At 35.6% G+C, this 15,330-nt stretch overlaps 1 protein-coding gene and 1 long non-coding RNA gene across 6 annotated transcripts in view; both read left to right on the forward strand.

The window, feature by feature from the left end:
- The first annotated feature begins 404 nt into the window (after positions 1–404).
- On the forward strand, positions 405–6,811 carry tmem150b (transmembrane protein 150B). 5 transcript variants are annotated; one of them, XM_068217085.2, is made up of 8 exons: positions 405–1,041; positions 1,217–1,241; positions 2,784–2,867; positions 2,959–3,018; positions 3,396–3,463; positions 3,543–3,670; positions 5,959–6,136; positions 6,225–6,811. In XM_068217085.2, exons 3-8 carry the CDS (start codon positions 2,803–2,805, stop codon positions 6,422–6,424), a joined length of 699 nt encoding a protein of 232 aa, XP_068073186.1. In that variant the 5' UTR covers positions 405–1,041; positions 1,217–1,241; positions 2,784–2,802; the 3' UTR covers positions 6,425–6,811. The 5 variants fall into 5 exon arrangements, with proteins under 5 accessions (XP_068073186.1, XP_068073188.1, NP_001032458.2 ...); XM_068217087.2 differs by having other exon boundaries at positions 686–1,041; positions 1,217–1,354; XM_073941408.1 differs by lacking the exons at positions 405–1,041; positions 1,217–1,241 and adding exons at positions 1,344–1,372; positions 1,487–1,558.
- Positions 6,812–7,979: 1,168 nt separating this feature from the next.
- The window catches only part of LOC141381191 (uncharacterized), a 35,369-nt gene continuing 28,018 nt past the window's right edge, over positions 7,980–15,330 (forward strand). Inside the window, exon 1 of the long non-coding RNA XR_012400965.1 lies at positions 7,980–8,057. This is a non-coding gene — a long non-coding RNA (uncharacterized lncRNA). The remainder of the gene's footprint in view (positions 8,058–15,330) is intronic.

Genomic DNA, 15,330 nt, shown 5'->3' on the forward strand with positions numbered 1-15,330 from the left:
AATTTTTTGTTTATCCATGTATAAGTCTAAAATCATTCATAATGGTCTTAAAATGGTCTTAAAGTCTTTAATTTGAATAAACCTGTAGAAACCCTGTTAAATATTTTACTATTTTTGGACATAGATTTGAATGTTTGTTTTGATTGGGCCCTAATTTGTGTTTATACTGAATATTGGTGAAATGTCCCAAAGAGTGCCGTCACAATAAATAAAGTATGTTATCAAATTGATTGTACTAGTAATACCATAGTGTGCTTAAATAAATTTATCACAGCATTTTGAGGTACTTCAAATAAAATCTTGGTATTACTATGCCATTATCATGTTGAAGCTGTAGATTTGAAATCAAAAAGGCATTTTTTAAAGATAATGCGCTAAAAAGCTCTCTGAATTAACTGCTACATACAACATTGTAATCAATGCACTAAAACATACTTGCACTAGGCTCCTACGCTAATAAAACTGCAGTTAATTTTCAGAAGGGTGCATGTCAACTTATGTTGGCCCACATCTGCATACAGAAATCTGTTTTTATCCCATTGAGTTTTGTTTTTATTTACTTGCATAAATGTGTAAATATTGTTCAGTTTTTATATTAACGTCAATAATATTATTGACAAATTGCAAATGTTTATGATTCACCTGTAATGCAGTTTGTAAAGTAATATTTTCTCTTTAGTAGGCTAGATATATTACAAGAGAGACTTTTGTTTACCAAATAAGTGGTTCAAATTGAATTTGCATTGTAAACTGTTTTAGGTATTATCCTTTTTCAAAATTTATTATGCTTTTAGTTGCTTTTACGCTACTTTCTTTTTTAGTTAGCTTGCAAGATTTATACACAGATTCTGGCTGGTGCTACTTTATGAGTTATTTACCTATTGACGTAATAATGAACGTATAAAAGGTCTTTCTGTTACCATGACACTTAATGGCGTACTGTAATAATGAGGAGGAGACTATCAAATGACAGATAAGGTGTTGTGGCAAAATCTATCATGGCAAAGTAAAAAGGCGAAACGTGATATATGGAAGATTGTGGTAAGTCTACAAACACATACACATCCTTCTAAACGGCTTATCATATGGTTATAAATCAATAATGCTAGCGCAAAGTCCACAGTCACACTTCAAAACCTGTAAATGACTTTCAATTGAATCAGTTTGGCCTGTTCTCGTCGTTTTTTCACTCAATAACAGGATTATTTGTCCACAGGTGCTCCAGCTCGATTCGTCCCATGGTGAGAGTCATTTCATCCGTTAACTTTTTCGACAAATAACATAATTTAGCTTTTTTCAAACTGACGGTAGTAACCACGCTTTTTTGGCCTAACATCGTTACCATTTACATAAGGTAATTATTTCTAGTAACGTAAGTACCACGGTTAGTCTAGAAAACTACAGTAACTACAGTTTTAGTTTTAATTGTTTTGTAAATGATGCATTTTCATAATGGCTCTTTTAAAGTTAGACTTTTGATTTGTAGCACGTTCTTGTCTGGTTGCATTCATGAAGTGCGTTATTTCATCTCGTTTGACTGATATAGTTGATAACAAAGGTTTGTGAGTTTTATAATTTCTCCAAAAGAAGGAAATGCACTTGTTTATATCAGCATTATGTTAATAAGAAGGGTACTGTTTTGCAATTGAGGCGTTTGCTTTCTTCAAGATGGATTTATTTGATATTATTAATGCTGAAGGTAATTGTGGTGCTTAATATTTTTTAGGAAGCCAGATACTTTTAAATAATTTTTTTTATACTGCCACTATTCTTTAAAGCCTATTGCAATTATTTATAATTTTAATAAACAAAAAGTGACCCCAAACTGTAATTTAGTTTGCTATAGGTTTTTGTAATCCTGTAAGCTCATAGAAAAAGATCTGCTTTCTTGAGAGAGTTCTGAATCTGAATCTTGTGAAGTGGTTGAGTTTGATCTCTGTGCTTGCAAAAAAAAAAAAATGTGGAAAGCACATGGAATCAAAAACACATACATGAAGTATGTGGATATGAAACATTTTTATTTCACTTTTTTGTGTTTCATGTAATGAAATGTAATGGGTGTATTCATATAGCGCAATTATCGTGTATGGCCATACACCCAAATCGCTTCACAATCATGAGGGGGGAGGGGTCATTTACACTGAATTTTACTTATTTAAAAATAAATGTAATGAAAACTGTTACAGAATTTTAAACTTCGGTGGTAGGGAATAGTATACTCAAGGGTAATGAAGCGTTCATAAAAGAAGCCAAAGCGTCAAGAAGAATGTCATTCTGTGATACTGGCCTGGGAAAATAATACACGGGAAAGAGAATAATATTAAACCCCATTGAAGCAATAAACTTTAATCTTTAGTATTTCAAGAAAACTGGCAGACATGCAGCTTGGAAAAATGCTGCCAGAAAATTTAGTTTTGAGGCTTTAATACCCAAGATGCACAGAATAAAATACCTGTATCATTAAAGGTCAATTACACAACCACAAGTGCATTGACAAAAATGCGCTAACTTAATGGTGGGGTTGTAAACATATAAGTAAATACTTTCTGCAGTTCATAATACATGATGAATGAAGTAATAGATTATTAAGTTCACGTGTTTCGCCTTATCTACAAAATGTATTTCTTCATAATGGCATTGTTATGTTTTCATTTTAATTTCAAAGAACTGCATGTAATGTGAATTAAGTTGAAAAAAAGACTTTGAAAATGAAGACTTTGTTCAGTATATGGCAATAAACATGATCGCATACATAAAGAATGAGACACATGGTCTTTGTACAGGTGATCTGATTGGTTCATCATGTGGGCATGGGCATTGCTTCCTGTCTTTCTGGCAGTCTTTGGGACTGTTGGCCTTTGGGCTGTGTGAGTGTTTCTTTTTACTTTCTGTTATTCTTTTCTTTCTGTATGTATTTATTTATTAAGTTGACTGTTTTTTGTATTTATTTGTGTGCAGGTATGCCATAGCAGTTTCTAATAACTCTGTTAATATAACTATAGAGTTCCCTTACATCAGGTATGTACCTTTAAAATAGGCTATTTATTTTATTATTATATATATTTTTTAAATGGTCAGTGTCCTCATTTGACCGTAAGTTGAGGTTAAAGCCACTCACCAAACCTTTATCTGTTTTGATTTGTCTCAAGTTATTCCTTTTTGGATTTTTTCTATTTTAATATTATTCTATTCTATTATTATTATTTTTATTATACCTAATAGGGCAAATGTATTCTAATCACTATCAGTTCTCCAGCTAAAATTCCCCTGGCTGATTGCAAAATATAAATACAACATCAAAAGAGCTCCCTAAAGAATTGTTTCTGTAAGACATTCCAGAGCGATAAAATTGAGATTTTTACATTGAAAATCCATGCATATTTTCATTCCTCCAGCACATGTGGTGCATACACCCCCCAGAGCTGCCTGTTTGCTCAGATATGCAACATTTGCTGTGTGTTAGGTAAGTCCTCATTTAAAAAATAGTTACAGACCCTCTGATCTGGTACATTTTTTCACAACTATTTTCTTTTTTTCTTTAGCTCTGTGGATTGTCGTGATCAGATTTCAGCAGATCCGTGATTTGGGCCGTTCATCTCATTTAAACACAGCTGGTCTGGTGCTTGGCTTCATCTCTAGCATTGGGATTTCTATTCTAGGAAACTTTCAGGTACAGTATATAGTGGACAAATAGATGCTACAGGACTACTAACAATTTGTGCTGCTTGGAATCATAAACCACACCATGTGTGTTCATTTGGCCTGAGGAGAATGAATGATCTCCCTTAATGAATATTGTTTCTGACAAAGTTTGTTCTTTTCTGCCACCTGATGGAGATTGGGTTTCAGCAACAGTTGTCTATGCTTTGCTCAGTTATTAAAATTTTTTTTAGTTTGTGGTTAAACTATTTACCAGGCTATGTGCATGACCCTATTTCAAACCATTGAGTCCTTCCCCACACCTTAAGTTAACAGCACCATACTAAGAATTTATAAAAAGAAAATGAGATGTTTTTGACCAGAGAATGTATGACTAAAAGTGTATTTAGATCTAGTCATTATACACATTATAACTATTTAGTCATTATTGTCAATCCAAATGTATATGACGTTTTTTCTTCTGTGTTTCACGAATGAAGATGTTTGTTGGTAACCAATTTTGGTTCCTCAAGAAAGTGATTGGGAATCTGAAGTTTTGTTCTTACAGTATATTTTTTACATTTATGTTTCATAAACAAACAAATATGACCCGTCACTTGCTGAGGGTGGCATGATATACATGTGAAAAGGCTGGAAAAGTGCTGTTATCCAAGAATACTGCACAAATTTAAGCCAATCAGATTTGAGAACCAGAAAGAACTGTTGTATAAATGATGTTATGCATGCTTGCCACATAAGTAAACATTCTACTGAATGTTTAACTCTACTTAATTCTACTGAAAAGCTACTCATCAATGAATTTGCTCTTCAGTGTTTGGACTATCAATAATGACTTCAAACCACACTGAACTGAGCTAAACTGAACTGAACTTAAACACTAAAAACTGACCTACCCTGACCCAGTTACTATGACCATTTATGTGAAGCTGCTTTCACACAATCTACATTGTAAAAGCGCTATAAAAATAAAGCTGAATTGAAATTGAATTGAATTGAAGGTTATAGTGGACTTGCAGTATCCACCCTGTCTAATGTTTCTGACGTCACTGTTTCAAACCACAACAATATCAAACACCCAGAAAATGAATTCCTTATTTTCTATTGTGAACCCTTTGTCATTTTGTTTTTGTGTTAAGCAAGGTTAATTTGGTTCTTATAAATCAGTGAATATGTCAGTATGACAATTTCAGTTTTGTGTAAATCTCTATATAGTAAGTATATGAGGCATTCAGGGTATATGTCGGCAGCGGGATGCTTGAGTGTTTTTTGTGCACAAAAAACTATTTCTTTAACTTCGTAACATTATGATTGAACCATTAAAGACACATTAACCACTTTAGATTTAGTTTGAAGGTCTTACTGTCTATGGAGAGTCAGAGAGCTCTGAGATTTCATCAAAAGTATATTATTAAATAAAAGTATCTTAAAGGTTTAGTTCACCCAAAGAAATAAATTCTATTATTTACAGACCCTGATGCCATTTTAATCACTTTAAACTTTCTTTCATCTTTGGAACAATTAAATTAAACTCATGCTTATTTCTATAGCGCTTTTACATTGTAGATTGTGTCAAAGCAGCTTAACATAGAAGTTCTAGTAAATTGAAACTGTGTCAGTTTAGTGTGGTTTAATTTTTACTGCTGAAAGTCCAAACACTGAATAGCAAATCTATCTATGCTCAGCTCCACAAGTCCCAAACCATGCAAGACCACCAATTGACGAAAGTGAAGGAAAAAAATCTTTGAGAAAAACTCAGTTGGGCATAACCATTTCTCCTCCGGCCAGACTTCTTGTGCACAGCTGTAGTCTAGGCGCTGGAGGCTGCAGAACGCTGGACAAATTATAATGTTTTTTGGGAAGTTTTCCCAGCTGTTTGCCCTAAATAATGCAGACTAACAATCTTTTTGATTTGATTTCAAAAGCATTTGTGTTTTATGTGCATGCTACGAGATAGTAACGCATTACAATAGTCTAACACAAGTTAAGTTATTTTGATGAAATCCGAGAGCTTTCTCACCCTCAATACACACTGACAATGACTTTGATAAATGTGCATACTTAAATATATATTAAATATTAAAAACTGTCATTAATTTAAGATGCTGATGACAGTTAAACACATCTTAACAGGCTTTTGGAAAGGGTCTATTGTGTATTTGAAATTCTAATTTATTATGTAATTTGAAGTATCCATCATTGATCTTTTTGTTTTTTTTACTGTTTATAACTGTGACAGTCCTGTACATTTGTATGTTCTATTACAATAGATGAATTTATATGATATGTGTGTCCATTTAGCAAACCATAATCCAAGAGGTTCATCTGCTTGGAGCACTCATGGCCTTCTTTCTGGGTTTAGCATACTTTTGGATCCAGGCCTTTATTACATATTTCAGCCCTCCATCACGTGACAATAAGTGGTTGGTTCCAGTGCGGTTCATCCTCTGCAGCCAGTGTACTTGTATGGTCATCTGCAGTATCCTTCGGTTCCATGATAAAATTTCCTAATCACTGAAATGAGTTCTGAAATGAGTTGTGTGTTGTCCTTAACTCTGTCTTCTCAGTGTTTGTCCTCCACAGCACAGGGTTTCGCTCTGCAGCTGCTATATGCGAGTGGATTCTGGTCATGTGTTTTTTTGCGCTGTTTGGGGTTTTTGCAGCAGAGTTCAGACACATTGACTTCCACAAGCTCACTGTACAAAAGGAGGGATTAAAAGTTGCTAATAATGATAATGTTGTGTGGACAGTACAGGACGTTCAGTGAAGAAGAGCTGGCAAGTTTTGGCTTTGGTAATTGGAAACATACACACACTCACACAAGAAACAAAGTGTTATGACATTGAACTGTAACCTGCATGACTTTGCTAAATTCATAATTACAAACAACACTCCAATTTTATACCATATTACATAAACAAATCAGTTATATGAGAATCTTGCACTAAATTCTTGTGTATATTTTTATATTGTTGTATTGATATGTTCCTTCAAAAGTTAGAATGGTATATAATGTTGAGAGAATGAGACATTTTTTGTTTTAGCTGTGTTGTATTGTATTTGGTTGTACAACAAACTAACCTCATCCTGGAGTTATTTTGTAGCCTTAATGATTTGTTTGCATGATGTCATTAAATATATTGTTCAAAGTGTATATTTTATCTGGACATTATCAAAGAAAACTGTAAATGATTCAATTATGAAAAGGTGTGTAAGAAACTGGATAATATTTACACCACTATAACTTTTAACATGTGTGCTTGCATTAACACATTTGGTATTTATACACGTTTCAGACGTTAAACACACCGCTGTTTAAAGAGGCTTCGAATAAAAGGAAATAATGCTGTAAATAATGTTTATTGTCAGGAGCCAGGGGTATTACAGTACTTTAGCTTTGTCTGTGGGCCTATGTTTTTGTTTTTGTAATCTCAAAGTGGCGGTAGCCATTAAATTGCATTTTTGAACCAGTGACCTAATAAAAAATGCTTTACTTCAGAAAACACACCTATATCTAGGGCAAAACAAAATCTACTATTGGCCTACTATGAAATAATACTTTACAAACTATTGTAAATAAATCATTTGAACATTTTAATATTATATTGCCATTATTATAGCACAATGAAATTTGTGAAATTAATCAAAAAAATGAATAAATGTAAATTTACACACATTTACACAAGAAAATAGATTGACTCAATGATGGGCTAAAAATCAGAGGAAATCTACGGATCTATCCCTGTGCGCGCAGATTTCGTGTGGCCCTTTTATTTAATGACCTGAGGGTCATTATCATCAAATTTAATTTTTGGGTTAACTATCCTTTAACATTTTAAGTAGTGGGCCTACAATTTATCGAGGGTGTATACAAGGTTTTGTAGGAATAGTTCACACAAAAATGTATTTTCATCTTTTACTCACCCTTGACTCCAAATCAGTTGCTCGTTTTCTTTATTCAAAATATCTACTTTGTGATAAAGAAATTAAATAAACATAAAGGGTTGGCACCACTTGAGAGTAGCTTAACTTTGGGGTGAACTGTCCTTTTATTAAGTGATTTTTAGGTGTTTACCGGCCCTTTTGTTATTTTATTTATGGCTCGGGTTAGTACAAATAAAAAGTTAAAATTTTCTCAACATCGTTTAATCGACCCATCAGCTTTCAAGCATCCTAAAGTCACAAAAACGTAAAGTTCTTATAGCAAAAGCTGCAATATGCGATTATAATTAATATGCGATTTTATTTAATTTTTTTATTTGCGATATTAAATAACAAACGACGTGACCTGAACACGTAATGAGAGCGCATGTACAGAAAGCAAACACCAGAGGGCGCTATAGGCCCGAGGTAATCCTATATATTTATGTGACACTCGTGTGCATGTTTTCAGCTCACAGGTAAGTGTGCATAGTCTTTCTTTGCAGATTTAAATATTACAAAAATAGTGTAGGTTTAATATGAAATTGAGAAATATTGTATAGCTCTTAGTTTACTCATAGACCGACTCACGAATGGCACAAGCTGGCCTGATGTAATATAAGCCAATCAAAACAAGCTTGTGAATTTGGACCCAACTGATTTGGAACTAATATTTGGATGGGAAAGCACATGAGAGGAGTTTGTGCGTCTCACGATGACATTCTTTCACATACACATTGCTCTCAACGGGTGGGGAAAAACGCAGAGAACAAAAAAGGAGAGAGAGGGACACAAGGGGGCAAATGAAGGCAACTTGAAGGCATGTTGAAAAGTCCTGGGAATGAGATTCTTCTTTCTATTTTCTATTTTAATATCTTTTTATGATCAGTGTTTTTTTTTACATTCAATTTGCTTTGAATTTCTGCTTGTTTTGTGTATTTTTTGGGAACAGGGTCATTGCGGTCATGTAAACATGGTCGTACTGCGTGCTGGGTTTAATACAGTAGCATACAGCTGGTGTGTAATTCAAAACCAGTGATGAATGTAGGGTAAAACAAACGTTGAAGTCACTAATAGATTGTAAAAATGGAATCTCATGGATTAAAATATTGCTTTTTATTGAATAATATTAAGGGTGACTCGTGGCTGCACTGTCGACTCACAACAAAAAGGTCGCTGGTTCAAGTCCCGTCTGGGTCAGTTGACATTTCTGGGTGGAGTTTGCATGTTCACACCATTTTTGCGTGGGTTTACCTGGGTGCTCTGGTTTTCCCCACAGTCCAAACACATATGCTTTAGGTGAATTAAAAAAACTTAATTGGCTGTAGTGTATGGATGTTTCCTAGTACTGGGTTGCAGCTGGAAGGGCATCCTCTGTGTTAAACATATGCTGGATAAGTTCATTCTGCTGTGGCGACCCCTGATGAATAAAGGGACTAAGACAAAAAGAAAATGATTGAATGAATAATAACAATTGCTTTTTTAATATTGAAGAAGTTTGGCAAGATTCACATCTGAACAACACAGATTAAGCTCATGCAACGCTAAAGCAAAAGCACATCTGTGGTTTGAATCTTTTACGGAATTGTTAATTGGTTATATTTAAATTGTATTCCATATATTATTTGTTCAAGGGAAATTTTATGCGACCAATTTCTTTTATTCAGCCCGAAAGTGTCTCACATTTGCCATCTTTATCCTTATGAAATTTACACATGGCATCTCTGTGACCTTTTAACAGACATTTAATTCAGAGGCGAAGTCAAAGGGCTCTGGTGTTAAGATATGGGCTATGTGCTGTTTGGCTAAAGGGCATCAGGTCTGGCCGACTCTTATGTAATACCTCTGTATGGCTGTATCAAGCATGCATTTGCTCTATCTTTGTTTTTAAAGCGCAGCAGGCCTCAAATCCACTGTGCCTTTCACCTTGACTGTAATCTTCATTCACGCCTGCGTTATTCCAGATTATTCTTATCCCTGCTGGGCAACAATAGCAGTAGCCTACTATCTGCAAAGCAAACGGCCTGCCTGCCACCTCATACATGCATCGCTTATCAGCAAACAGCCAAATCCTGCCTAGAGAGAGCGAGTGTACGGAAGAAAGCGAGTCGGTTCGTCAAGTTTAACATGTTCCAGCTATGAGGGCGTGAGGCATAAAATCTGATTTAGCCCTAAAAACCTTAATCTCCTCGATCCATAATCTAACAGGTCTGGAATTCCCCCAGCTGTTAGGAAAGAGGGAGCGAGGGGGCAAAAGCTGTGTCGCTGTATCCAGCGAGTGGGCATCTTCCAGTCATGATCTCATCCCGCTGCTCTGGCACTCTCGAGCGGAGAGCTGCCCTTTTACTCAAAAATGCCAAGCGCACCACATTCCTCCACACACTGAAAAGTCCCTAATCGCTCAGATACACATGCAAATGGCCTCTGTGCTGTGTCTTGGAGAACAATCAGACAGCACTTAATTATATAATTATGTGACCAGGCCCGACACACTTCAGGATGTTTGTGACCGTGTACAAGGTTTACTCAAACAGAAGGCCGCTCTATTCTGCATGCGAGTAAACACAATGATCTGTGTGATTCTCTGTTTATATCGGTGTTATATACATCAGAGAATATAGCATGCTGCCATTTTGGCCAAGTTGGAAGTTAGCATCGATCTAGTTCTTTGGAAAAAATAAAAACTAATAGCTCTGAAGCTGGTGTAGTTTGTTCATGTTTTGCCAATCAAGATAATCTTTAGACATTTTATACAAACAACTTGTATTATGGTTAAAAATCCAGAAGTAAAAAGATGAAGCCAGGCCATGATCAAACAACTACAAGTTTTAAAGTTTAAGTTAGAATTATTTACAAGATCAGGATTTCTACTACAAACTAATGTATAGATGAGTTTGCTTTTTTGACATGAGTATGTCCAGAACAACATCTCATGTTCCAACTTGTTATCAACTGCTTTTTGTTTTTTTACCCTTTTTCTAGGCCCCAAATTTTGTGCCGCCTGGGCACTTGAACCATTAAAAAAATCCCCACCTGCCAGTCCAACACAATAGCTCTCCTCTCTGAGGCCTTAAGTTGCTCAGCTCAGCGACTTTGAACTGTGCTTTGCTGTGCCCAACCAACTCTCCTGAGCATAGAAAATCTCAATTTAAACTAAAACGGAACACAAGTCTACTAAACCCAAGCAATCTCACCTGGGCCCGGTTTTTCAAAATGTTTAATCCAGATTAAATTTATTCGGATTTAGTAATCCTGTTTTTGCGATCCGTGATCATGTATTCCAGCTACTTTATAAGCCAGTTTTTCACAGCAACATCGGATTGGATCAATCTGATCTGCATAGGAACTTTTCAGGATCACTAAATTTGGATAACCAATGCTCAAACAGGATAGGAAATCACAATGTAGAACTATAGATATGTAAAGAGCAACAAGTAGAATAGCCAGTGTGGGGTCAATATGAGTTTATTTTTATTTGAAATGAAAACACACATTTTAAAAAAGTAAAAACAAGAAATACCTCCCCCCATAGTCTTCCAGCAGAACTACAACACAAACACTACATTGAGGATATTTATAACAAGTTTTAAATATAGATTTTGTGAATTAAAAAAAAGACTTAATGTCAAAAACTCAACAATAATTTCAGACTTCCTCATCTGATGTGGAGAAGGCAGCTTGTCTGAGCGTAGCCTTTAGGAGGCGGATCTCAAGTCTGGCCTTGGTTTGCTGCAATTTGGTCAGAGTCAGTTGTTCCTCTGCCAGTTGAAGCTGTGCTTCTTCACTTTCAACAATTGCAAAAAGAGACTAAAAGGGATTTAAAAAATCAGTCATTGCCATTCTTTGCAGTTTTTTTTTTGGTTATTCTGTAATCATTGCGTGCATCACTAATAAATATTCTAAAAACAAAAATATTTTCCATTGTGATGAATATATATATCAATTAGTGACAGAATAAAATGTATTGTTTTGGTAAATTTTGACAGCTGTTTGGGGTATTATTTTATGAGGCCAAACTCTTTCTATTTTGCTGTAGGCCTATACTGAAAGGCTGAATACGTTAAAGCCTACATAATCACTGTAACCTGACAGATTACCAAATACAATTAAAACCTAATTAATTAATAGGATATATTGTAAGTTATTGCATGATCCAAATATAGTATTATTTGATACATTTTTAAAGCTTTTATTACATTTTGGGCATGAAATCCTTGCTGAATCCACCCTTCTGATGAGATCAGTTTAACCCAGATTTTTTGGATCAAAGTGATCTAAATTCTACAAAAAAGGTCTGAAAAACCCAAACTAAAGGTTTGATCCGGATCAAACTCAAGATTGGATTGTGTGATTTAATTTGATTATGTAATCCATTTTTTCTTTTGAAAAACCCATTTTCAAGATTTGATCAAATCCCTTATCCAAAATCCTAGTGGATTACTTTTGAAAAACCGGGCCCTAGAGTCATCTCATTTCATCAAATAATTTCAAATAGCTGTTTAACTGATACTGAACTCTGCTCAACTCATCAATTTCTTTGCATCACATCTCAAGTCAGCTTAATTTGTCAAATTAACTTGCCTCAAATGATTGTAGCACTATAGAAATTAATGGCTACCAGTTTCCAGCCTTTTTCAAAATGTCTTCTTTTTTTAATTAAAGGAATCGGTAAGAAGGTTTAAAAACAGATTTTTGAGTGAACTATCCCTTTAAATTCAAACTGAATTATGCTCAGTTCAACTGATTTTTCTGCATCTCATTTCAATTTACCTCAGTTAAAGTTTCTCAGTTAAAGTCATCTTAGTTCATTAAATGAAAGTATAACATCTCAATTCAAACTTGAATTGAAATCTGCTAATCTCATTTTGAATCATATGATCTCATCAGAAGTCATCCAGGTTCATCAAACGAACTTGCCTCAATCTCAAGTTGAATCAGAATAAGTAATCTGATCTAAGGTCATTGCATTTAGTGTTAGCAATTTACTTTAGGTCAAATCACTTGCAACTCAAATGCCAACTGATATGCTTAATTAAACCACTGTAATCGCTTTGTCTTTGATCTCAAGTAAAGTCACATTTATTCAGCTTAGTTGATCACATCTGAAGTAATATTTTGTCAAATAAACTTGCCTCAACTGAGTGTAGCGCATCTCATCTCAGTCACATTGAAGTATGCTCATCAAATAAACTCAATGAATCATAACACTCAAACTGAATTGCTTCGTTAATTTCACTGCATCTGAAGATGTCTCATTTTATCAGATCAAAACTTGCTTAAATGTGTGCAACAAATCTAAGCTTAAACCCAAACTGAACTTAGCTAATTCCATTGCATCTTATTACAAGTTAACTTAGGTCTGTTCATTTCAATTTAAGGGCAGAGTTCACCCAAAAATGTAAATTTACTCACTCTCAAGAGGTTCCAAACCTTTTTTTGGGTTTCTTTCTTTGGTTGAACACAAAATAAGACATTTAAAAAAACAGCAAACAATAACCATTAACTTTTTTATAGTAAGACAGAATTCACATTTTGCAGGTCCTCTTATCTGAAGTGATCTCATTTGAAGTCTTCTCAACCTTTGAGAAGACTTCTAAATTTTTTTACAGGTCCACCCAGGTCACTCTCACCCTCCTCCATGTTGATTTAATCCTGAAGGACTTTTCACTGCTGAAAACAAAAGGAGACATTTTGACAAATGTCGGAAGGCTCCAATGTTGTCTGGACCCCAGCACTCTTCAAAATATCTTCTTTTTGTGTTCTAAAAGGGTCAGGAAAGTATAGTATAACATTAGGGCGAGTACACTTTAGCTGAGTCTTCATTTGTGGGCAAAGAAACAGATTATGTGCAGTGAAAACTGAAGTCTGAAGTGATGGAGTCCACATGGCTCAGCTCAACTGTCCATTCCAACTCAAAGCAGCTCAACCCAACATAGAGTAGAGGTATTGTGCTGGACTGGGAGGTGGGGATTTTTTGGGGTCAAATACCCAGACATCTATGGCAGTGGATATAAAGAGATGCGGAGAAAGGGAAATGTGGTGGATTTGTGGAGTGGGTGAAAAAAGAGAGATAAATAGTGTAAAATGCACAAAATGACATCATAATTATCATAGTTGGCGTATGGATAAAGATAATCACAGACATTTATGACCTCTGCCACTGATAATGATCCTCTCTGTTCACCCACACACAGATGAGACTGGCACATGCCACTGTTGACTGCTGGCATACTGTCAGATGTCTCAGTGTGAGGCTCAATGTGTTGTTTTTCTTTGAATGACAAAATGTAAAACTGAACCGAGAAATTAATGAAATTAGTTGGTATTACTCAAATTTTCAAAAGAGTTCAGTGTACCTTATAGAAAATTATATAAATAATAATTATTATAATTAATAAATATATTTATTCAATCCTTTTCTTTTTGGCTTAGTACCTTTATTCATCAGGGGTCGCCACAGCAGAATAGTCAGCCATCTTATCCTGCATATATTTTTCAAAGTGGATGCCCTTTCAGCTGCAACCCAGTATTGGGAAACACCCATACACACTCATTTACACACACACATACACTAAGGCCAATTTAGCTTATTCAATTCACCTATAGCACATGTCTTCGGACTGTGGGGAAACCGGAGCACTCGGAGGAAACTGCATGTTCTCCCAAACTCCACACAGAAATGCCAACTGAGTCAGCTGAGACTTGAACCAGTAACCTTCTTGCTGTGAGGTGACAGTGCTAACCACCGAGCCACCATACTGCTCCATATATATTTACATATTTTTTAAGATTTAGATTTAATAAAATGTAGATTTAATAAAGTCATGGAAATACCATCGTTGACATTTTCTTTTGTTATTTGAGCAAATTGAAATGCAAAAAATATATATATTTTTGTGGTAATCCCATTTAATAATTTTCCAAGTTTACCCAACTATGATGCCTTCTACTGTGGAGAAACCTGTAAATATGTGAAAACGGCCCATTGTGTTTAGGTGAACAATCTCATGAAATGGTATGGTCTGAAAATGTTGGGTTCCACACAATTCATTTGTTCCAAAAAACCTCACAAATAGGGTATATGCCGAAGCATGCTAATAGGACTTTTAATTTGCCAGTAACCTGGATTAAGTGCTTCCGGCGAACTGGGGTCCGTTCTTCGTACCTCGCTTAAATGATCTAAGATGATTTGGCAGATCCTGGATCTTTTAATCTTGATAACTGATCTCTCGCTAATTTGGTTCTTCAAACAAGTTCGCGAATCAGATTAGAATGTCTGGATCAATGACTGTAAAAAATATGGACGACGCGACAGCCCTTTTTCCCATTGAACGCCTTGAGGGCAAAACGCCTGCTTGACGGGCACAAACTGTCGCAAAAGACTGCTGAAATTGGAGCCAGACATGCGCAGAAGGACTGTTTGATGGAGCCAGAGGAGGAGCCGCGAAAATGAGCAGAGTCGAGCTTCCAATCAAACGCTTTATGTAAAATCAACTACGCCCCCCGAACTTCTCAGCATGCGTTTGCTGTCATATCAACACAAATGGATGTAATAACGTTAACAAATATGAGGGTTTTATATATTCAATCGCGCCAGCTCCAGGCCGCAGCGCATAACTTACTCGCGGCGTCGCGGGGTGATTCCGGCTCGCATGCGGCAGCGCCTGCTCGCTCGGCCGCCGCATCAGGCTCGATTGACTCGGACTGGAATCGGGCAGTGAGTCCAGGCATCCGGAGTAGGTCCAGCAGAGG

The sequence above is a fragment of the Danio rerio genome, chromosome 3 (assembly GCF_049306965.1).
Source record: "Danio rerio strain Tuebingen ecotype United States chromosome 3, GRCz12tu, whole genome shotgun sequence".
Lineage (NCBI taxonomy): Eukaryota > Metazoa > Chordata > Actinopteri > Cypriniformes > Danionidae > Danio > Danio rerio.